This window comes from Antedon mediterranea, chromosome 9, assembly GCF_964355755.1.
Source record: "Antedon mediterranea chromosome 9, ecAntMedi1.1, whole genome shotgun sequence".
Taxonomy (NCBI): Eukaryota; Metazoa; Echinodermata; class Crinoidea; order Comatulida; family Antedonidae; genus Antedon; species Antedon mediterranea.
In genome coordinates, this window is record NC_092678.1 from 3,954,244 (window position 1) to 3,963,838 (window position 9,595).

The following is a 9,595-nucleotide window of genomic DNA, read 5'->3' on the forward strand; positions in this document are numbered from 1 at the left end:
AAACAAACAAAATATTTCAACAGGGTCTTTATTTGTATACTAGGCCTACCATTACTACTCTATAACTGTTAAGCCGATTTTCCACTAGGCGAATTTGTTCGCGCGAATCGAACGCGCCAGCTTGTACGCATGTGTATTCATGTTTACGTCTTCCAAATCCTTCTCTACGCATGCGTATTAGCTGACGCCTTCGATTCGCACGAACAAATTCGCCTAGTGGAAAATCGGCTTTAGGATACCATTTTATTGTACGGTAACAAAATCGTTCATAGTACTGTATAATTAGGCTTGATAATTGATAACAACCCACTTAATTTTCTACTCTCGAACATATTAGCTTGTTTAAACATATTAAGGCCTACTTTCAGCTCGAAGTTAACTAATTACATTCTTCTTGTTATTTCCTTCTATTTATCAACATGCGTATACTAATACTAAATAAATGCTATTATTAGTGAATAATTACTATGTAACTATTATCCTAGTAACATAATGTAATGAAAAGAGATCTTATGCCAAAGTATGGTTGTAATTTTCTATAATTACCATAATTGGAACTTAATAAGACAGGCCTACTGTTTTCTAGTATAATTAACATTAAGAAAGTCTTCGACGAGTTATTTTGAATCTTTCAACAAATACAGAAAACGCAAAAGTCATCTGGCACATCCTTCTGAGTATGCGCAGAATGTCTGAATGGGTTAATAGCTTGAGCGTATCAACTTGATGGGCAATCACCCGATCTGTTTCACGCGACAACTAAGCACTCGAATGATTAATTCTGTCACTCGGCATTGTAAGCCTACACAACGAACCCGCATATACGCATTTGAAACTCGACTTTCTATACATCTAAGCATTTAGGTTAATGTAGGGTATGAAACTATCAATTGAACTGTATTAAAACGGAGCTTAAGAAACAAATAGGAAAGCTGAAAAGCATCTGAAAATCAACACGACTAGAAGTTAAACTGTAAAGAAATGGCGACCGATGAAGTTTACTGCAATATATCGGTTCTGGAAGTTTTCTACAAACAACTTGATCCAGATGAAGATTACAGATCTACCGTAATGGCCTTCACGGTCATATGTGTAGTAGCTTTTGTTCTGAACTTTGGAGTTGTTGTCATGTTTACAACCGAAAAGAGCTTGCGTAAGAGATACCACATCTTCGTTGGTTCCTTGGCAATATCAGAATGCGTGTTTGTTTCCACTACATTGTTTCTTGTAACATTTCCAGAAATTGATTCTTCAATTACAGAATTTGTGTATGCTATTTGTTCAGCGTCCCTTCAAGTATCAATCGAGACTGTTTTAGCGATTGCCTTGGAACGGCTTCTAGTTCTTGTAATCTTTCCGTTTAAGAAGGATTTAAATTCACCAAAGAACATGTTCATAACTTGTGCGGTAATGTGGAGTGTAACCTATATAGTAGTCGGAGGGTTTACCATGAGTAATATGTTGAGTGAATATGAACTATTTGCTTTTGCTCTAAATGTCTGTGTCCAACTCTTAGTTGCGTTAACATACTACATAATTTACAATTCTTTACAACGACGTGAAAAACAGTTAGAGTCAGTACCCAGTGAATTTAGAATTTCCAAACGACTACTTAAAACATTCTCAATTGTTGTATTTGTATTTTTCATGAGTTGGATGCCAGTATACACTGTTGCTATTATTGATAAACTGTTAGACTTTAAGTGTGATGACATTATATATTTATATATTTTCCCAATTTGTTTCAACATAAACATGGTTCACTCTGCAGTTACGCCAATTTTATACGTATGGAGAATGAAGACGTTCAGAGACGCTTTGGTGAAACGATTAACGTGTAGGCACAAGAACTAAATCGTTTGTCGCGCACGGCAAGGATATGATAAATTCATTTTCCTAGCCTAAAATTATGATTTAGGACCGCTTCATTGGCAACAACCATTGAATCAGTGACGAGGAACAGAAATACACAAATAATAAAACAGGTTTTTTGGACAAATGTTGAACACATTATTACGAAACTAAGTCACACTCAGTGGATGTTTAAATATGTATCGTATGTAATGTTAAGCCATACTGAACAATATCAAGTAGAACATATTTCGGTATAGGCTTTGCTAAATTCATAAGAATAGCATACTATTTGTAACATTCGACTATGCAACGTTTGTATACGGCAATGCATACATTACATTTGACTACTAAACCGAATTGCGGAACTCCGGTATACGGAAAATATTCTAACAACCGGAACAAGGATTTCATGATGGAAACACGCATGTACTAATGCGCATCATTATCGGGTTGAGCGTGCGCAAAGTGTTTAATAGTTCGAGTGAAATGTACATTAACGTTGTAATAATTATTGAATATTTTCTACACAGATAGTTCTATCAACATGATAATTATCTCAAGCTGATGCGGATTCAAAAATAAAAACGTTCTTCAAATTATATGTTAATAAGAAATTGATTAAAATAATACACAATGAATATAAATAAATTCGATAAAAGGACTTAAAAGCACTTCGAAATCAGGTGCAGTAGGCATAGTGGTATATACATCCGTATACCTCACTTGTGATATTATTCAGAATACACTGGCCTCAAGTGGAAGTCGTCAACGCAGTTAAGATTAAAGACATCATTTGGTATCTTCATTACTCCATTTTTTATTTGTGTATTAGTAGTGGCAATAATCTAAGACTATTTAGATTTTCTGTTTCTTCTGTATTCCCACAAGTTACGCGTTAGCACCAACTCAAGTGACCTGGAGCTAGTTTTTTCCATTTTCAAGAGCGCAGGAAGTTTTCACAGATACCAGTCACTTTTATGTTGCCCATTAAAGTATTTAGTTGAAATTCAAACCAAAACAGAGAGGGTAATAAACTGGCCATAGTAATCCCTACAGATTTCCCGCTTTGTCCATTTGACAAAACACAGTAAGCGTTCGGGTGATTCAGTCTGTCGCTCTCGGCGTTGCATCCGGATTTAAGGACAATATTGTTGTCTTATAACTTAGGCATCGGATACTACGAATTCCACACGTCGATGTTAACGTATGTAGTGCACAAAGCTATCTACATTTATAGAGCTTTTAAAGAAACTGTAGTGTAAACTTCAAACCGATAGGAAAACAAATAAAACTGCTGAAAATATTAATTAATTTAATTAATCCATAAAAAATGGCAAACATGACGGATGAAGTTTACTGCAACTTATCGGTTCTTGAAGTCTTCTTCAAACAAATTGATCCAGATGAAGATTACAGATCTACCGTAATGGCATTTACAGTAATTTCTGTGGTAGGTTTTGTTCTGAACTTTGGAGTTGTTGTCATGTTTACAACTGAAAAGAGCTTGCGTAAGAGATACCACATCTTCGTTGGTTCCTTGGCAATATCAGAATGCATATTTGTTTCCACTACATTGTTTCTTGTAACATTTCCAGAAATTGATTCTTCAATTACACAAGTTGTTAATGGCATTTGTTCAGCGTCCCTTCAAGTATCAATCGAGACTGTTTTAGCGATTGCCTTGGAACGGCTTCTAGTTCTTGTAATCTTTCCGTTTAAGAAGGATTTAAATTCACCAAAGAACATGTTCATAACTTGTGCGGTAATGTGGAGTGTAACTTACATAGTAGTTGGGGGGTTTACGTTGAAAAATATGTTGGGTGAATATGCAATATTTGCTTTTTTGGTAAACGTCTGTATTGTACTATTAGTTGCGTTGATATACTACATAATTTACAATTCATTACAACGACGTGAAAAACAGTTAGAGTCAGTACCCAGTGAATTTAGAATTTCCAAGCGACTAGTTAAAACATTCTCAATTGTTGTATTTGTATTTTTCATGAGTTGGATGCCAGTATACACTGTTGCTATTATTGATAAACTGTTAGACTTTAAGTGTGATGACATTATATATTTATATATTTTCCCAATTTGTTTCAACATAAACATGGTTCATTCTGCAGTTACACCCATTTTATACGTATGGCGAATGAAGACGTTCAGAGACGCTTTGGTGAAACGAATAACATGTAGGCACTAAAACTGAAAAGCTTTGGATTCAAATTTTAACTGTGTAATTGAAGGGTCGGTGGAACAATATTTTAAAAACACTTCGAATGACCAATATTAGGATTATGGGTGAATAGATGCGGCGGCGATTGAAAGCAAAAACAAAGTCGTAATTAAGGTCTTATTTCAGTCAATGGCCATTCAATTAAAGAGTGTTGTCTGCCACAGGAGAGGTTAAATATGAGTTTGGGTCAAAGGAATGATCTGGCCCACAAGAAGTAATTAAACATTTAACTGCACTAATTATATCAAGAAAAGGAAGAATATATTTACAACATTCTCATATTGTGTAAAATATACCGTAACGAGATCCTTTAATTGCTGTTTAAGTAATCTAAATAATAGTTGTAGTACGTATGCCTACCTTCAGAAACAATAAATAAGATTAACAGGACTAGAATAAAAAGTAAGTGTATCATGTGTGGTTTGCTATTTAGTATTATTACTGTTAATAAAGTTGGCATACCAGTGTTTTTTTTTTTTTAAAGGCACCACTGGCGTTGCATAGAACGATCAATCGTCCGAGACAACACGTGGCGATACGGTGTGTTGAGTGTGCATTTATATCATAAAAAAAGTATACAGTTAATTCCTATTTTTATAAGTTGATTTATTTTATGGATGCATAATTATATTAAAAATTCAATACAAATACATCAATTTAAACTTTCTTAATTAAGTGGAGTATCATTAACATTGTACTGTATCTCTATCTAAGATGTAATATTTGACAATTATCAAAAACACAATGAAATGAAATGAAGGACCAGGTTTAAACTGTACTGACGTATTTTTGGATAGCACCACTGACAATATACGAACATACAACTCATAGAATCAGTGATGAGGATATACATAAATTATGTTCACATTTCAATACATTTAAAAGGGTTTAATGATGAATCTCACTAATTGTCACTAGTAGTTTAATTATGAGGGTAAATTGATGTAACAGCATATACTATTCGAACAATAATATATTAATAATCATCAATGCCTGTAGTACAAACAAACATTAGGAACCTCGACAATTTATCACATTTTGTTAAGGATACGTTTTAAAGTACAACCCTTAATTTGTAACTACGAACTAAAGCATGGGATTTGAGTTAAAAGTACAAGCAATTAACAAATCATACATTAGTACAAATAGACTTATTGATTAGCAGCTCTATTATACGTCATATAACCTGTAATAGTGCATCGATATTAGAAAACAAGGTGGTATTCTGTAGCTGGTGATTCCATACTCGTTTGCAGATAGCGTCTCTAAATGCCTTTATTCGCCATACGTACATGATGAGCAAATCATACATTAGTACAAATAGACTTATTGATTAGCAGCTCTATTATACGTCATATAACCTGTAATATTAGAAAACAAGATGGTATTCTGTAGCCGGTGATTCCGTACTCGTTTGCAGATAGCGTCTCTAAATGCCTTTATTCGCCATACGTACACGATGAGCGTAACGAATGAATGCGAGAAAGACAAAATGAAACAAATAGGGTAAGATAAGTAGATAATGTTCGCATTCAATCTTTAAATAAACAGCCATAATCCCAACTACATCAATAGGCAACCAATTGATAATAAATGCAAAAATAACCATTGAGAAAGTCTTGACGAGTGGTAATAAGTAACAATAACAACAATAAGAGTCACAAAACATTCAAACCTCCGATTCCAATCAATTGCGCTTCGAGAAATAAATACTTAATACGTAAACAGTATTCAGAATAAAAATACACGTACACATTACAGTCCAAATCACTACGCATACTGCTAAAAGATTTTTCGGCGAATAAAGATCTTGTTTAAATGGAAAAACAACAATAACTAATAGTTGTTCAACAGCAACGGAAATAAACATCTGAAACGAAACATAGGCTGTAGACGTTCCAATAGAAAAGATTATGTGACTGTGACTGTAATGTCACGAAAATACATCATTGCCAAAGTGCTTATTACGAAGATACATTGCGAAATTGCCAACGACCCAATGAAGATGTACAGTATTGTCTTTTCCGCAGACTTTTTCAACTGCGTGACATGACAACAAAATTTACAACCACACTACGTAAACCAATGACTATAAAAATCGTTAGGTATTATAATATTCATAGTCTTCGTTTGGATCTAACAATTGTATAAATTTTCCAAGTACGATCGACGCACAATTCTCGTTTGTCATGTTCCTCATTTCTGTCTTCTTTCTGCTTTATATCTTTATTTCAGTGTAAATGCACATAAAAGAAAGAACAATTGTGTATGTTACATTCTGTCTATATGACAGTAACATACTTTTGCAACACTAAATATCAAGCAGAACAAAATTCGAAATTAGGATTAATTGCATCCAAGAGAAGAAGGATCGGTTCAAACAAGAGTTTACAAGCTCTAGGCTACCACGTGTCCGATTTTGCACATAGATTTTTTAACCCTGAAAAGTCTGTAATGAACGTGAATTCTATACTGTATCATGTCATCACCTTATCTATCTAAACAATCAAGTTACTAAATATTAATCAGAATAATGAACACTTCAAAATTATATGTTAGAATATTATACTCTTCAGCACTAATTAAAATTATAATTCAAATTACAAGATGTCTCATCAAATAGAAACTACAATAAAAAAAGATAAAAATAAACTTGTGTCGGTTGACTCTTTAAAAATATTACAAAAATAAGAATGTGAAAAGGCCAATGGTTTCCTGTATCTATATTAAGTCTTCAAATTATTAGCTTATAGGCCTATTCCTCTCCCTAATAATGTCAAACATTTGGAAGAAGCAAAATTCGATTATTGTTTAAGCCTGGTTTCCATAAAATCGCTACACGACAGAGCGTAGCGATTCTATGGAAACGCTAGAGTTTATCGGGGATCTAGTACGCGTATACGATTCATCGCCGACAAAATCGGCAAAGTTGAACATGGTTGAACTTTGCCGATTTGACTGCGATGAATCGGGGAGCCTTCCCGATTGCGTCGGCGACATCTGCGCGTGTAGCGATTTTAATGGAAACGCTGTAGCGATTTTAATGGAAACCAGGCTTTAATCAGCATAGGTCTATATAGGCCTAATAGACACCGAATCAAAAATATCAATTAACGAAGGTTCTTCGCGTAAGCATAATTAATAATAAATTATTTTTTCTCATCAAACTATAATACTAACAACGGTGATCACATGTAATAATTTGACCAATCACTGTGAGACATAGAAACCAATGCTTACTAGATACACAAGGACACAGAACGGAAAAGTGAGATTTTAAGCTTCCGAGGAAACTGGATGATTATAAACAAAATAATATAAGTAAACATAATTGAAAAAAAATAAGATTTTAATATTATCAGCAGATTTTGAATAAATAATTGTTGTTGTATGGTTGTCTAAACATGGAACAATATATCCAACAATTGATTTCTATCTTCGCTTTGATCTTAATCTATCTTTAATATTCCACTTATTTACTTTATCGATTAACCACAATCGATTAAATTTGAACGTGTATTTAATAAACTGAAAACTCCCTAAATTTTCCGACATGGTTTGAAAATAAAATTCATTGTAATAATGAAGATGAGATACAAGGAAAAAAATATATAGTTTGACAAAAATTGCTAAAAATTATATATTAGCCTATATAAATATATTGTATGATTGTTTTTTAACTTAGATATTTACTTGTTTTCCAAGGTAGATTAATGTATTTATCAATTGCTATTTGTTCAGTTACTCTAGGTAATATTTCCAATCACTTGGAAACCTGCTAAGTCTGTTTTATTAATCCGTAAACTAATACAATGATTTGATTCGTCGTGTCAGATGTGTTGAATACTTAAGACGATTGTTCCGTATTATTATAATTTATATCCAACTCAACTATAAAACACTCGGGACTGAATCTATCAACTGCTCATCTTAAAACTGTTGAATGCATATACACTTTAGCAAAAGAGAAACATAGGCTTACAGTTTGGAATTAATAACCAAAATGAACACTTCTGCTGAAGAATATTGTATGTTATCTGGTATTGAAATTTTCTTCAACGAATTAGACCCGAACGAAGATTATGCGTCAACTGTGACGGGGTTTGTCGTTATTTGTTCAGTAAGTTTGATATTAAACCTAGGCGTACTGTACATATTTGCATCGGAGAAAAAGCTACACAAACGGCAGCATATCTTTATCGTTTCGTTAGCGGTTTCAGAATGTATTTTTGTGTTCACTACTTTGGTGATTTCAATTTATCAAGAGAATCCAACAATAACTCTAGCAATATTTGCAGTTTGTTCGTCTTCAGTGCATGTATCAATACAGATGGTGTTGGCGATTGCGATAGAACGCCTTCTGGTCCTGGTCATCTTCCCATTCAACAGAGATCTAAACTCACCGAAGAAACTTGTTATCACCTGCGTTATCATCTGGATTAGTACATACATAACTGTATGTACATTTATATGCACGGGTATGATATTAGAGTTTGAATTTGTTGCAACTATAGTTCATTTTCTTGTAATAATATTAGTCTCATTGACGTATTGTGGTATCTACATTTTTGTTGAAAGACACGAAAGCAAGCTTGACGTAGTTCCTTACGAGTTGAGACTTTCCAAACGACTGATGAAAACATTTGCGATTGTGGTTTGCGCTTTTAACATTAGTTGGTTACCTGTGGACCTTGTTGCGGTTGTTGATAAAAATGTAGACTTTAGATGTGATGATGATATATATGTGTATGTTTATCCTGTATGTTTCAGTTTAACATTCACACACTCCATCATAACTCCGATTGTTTATCTTTGGAGAATCAAACATTTTAGAAACGCAGTGTCAAAACGACTATGTTTTATCAAAAGTATGTACAGTAAGATAGGACGATACAATTCCAATCGAAATAGACCAAAACAATTCAACTGGGTTGCCCGTAGGTTTCCCAAAAAAGATGCCACTTCACCAGCACATAGCGAATTTGATGTGCTCAGTATTTAAAAGATACTTTAGGCCTACTACACAAGGCAAGAAACGTATGCTAAGATGGAATATCATTAAAATCCACGTACAATAGTTACAATGTTGAAGGTTTCAGAAGAAGAGAAAAACAAAGAAAACAAATGGAGAAACATTCTGATTGTTACATAATGTACCTTCGACCCAAAATATACAGAAAATATAATTAATTTGTCACAAAGTATTTAACAATTTCACAAATGTTTTCGATCACATGTCTTTCTAATTGATACTGGATAATTATTGGTAGAATATTCAAAATGTACGTGACAATTGAACAATAGGGAGAAGTAAAAGATAAACATTACGACCTAAGACATTAATTTCACATATTGTACTGTTTGTATGATGTGAATAAAGTTGAAAATTATTATAACAGGAATTGCTGACATTTTTAAGTTTTAAGCCAATTTTGGAGAATTAACGATGGACAGACGGTACATAGTAATGGACGAATGTCATGATAACGTTCTCCACCAATAAAA

At 33.5% G+C, this 9,595-nt stretch overlaps 1 protein-coding gene across 1 annotated transcript; it reads left to right on the forward strand.

The window, feature by feature from the left end:
- The first annotated feature begins 981 nt into the window (after window positions 1–981).
- Window positions 982–1,854, forward strand: LOC140059369 (sphingosine 1-phosphate receptor 2-like). Its single transcript, XM_072105256.1, has one exon. It carries the CDS (start codon window positions 982–984, stop codon window positions 1,852–1,854), a length of 873 nt encoding a protein of 290 aa, XP_071961357.1.
- Window positions 1,855–9,595: the final 7,741 nt, after the last annotated feature.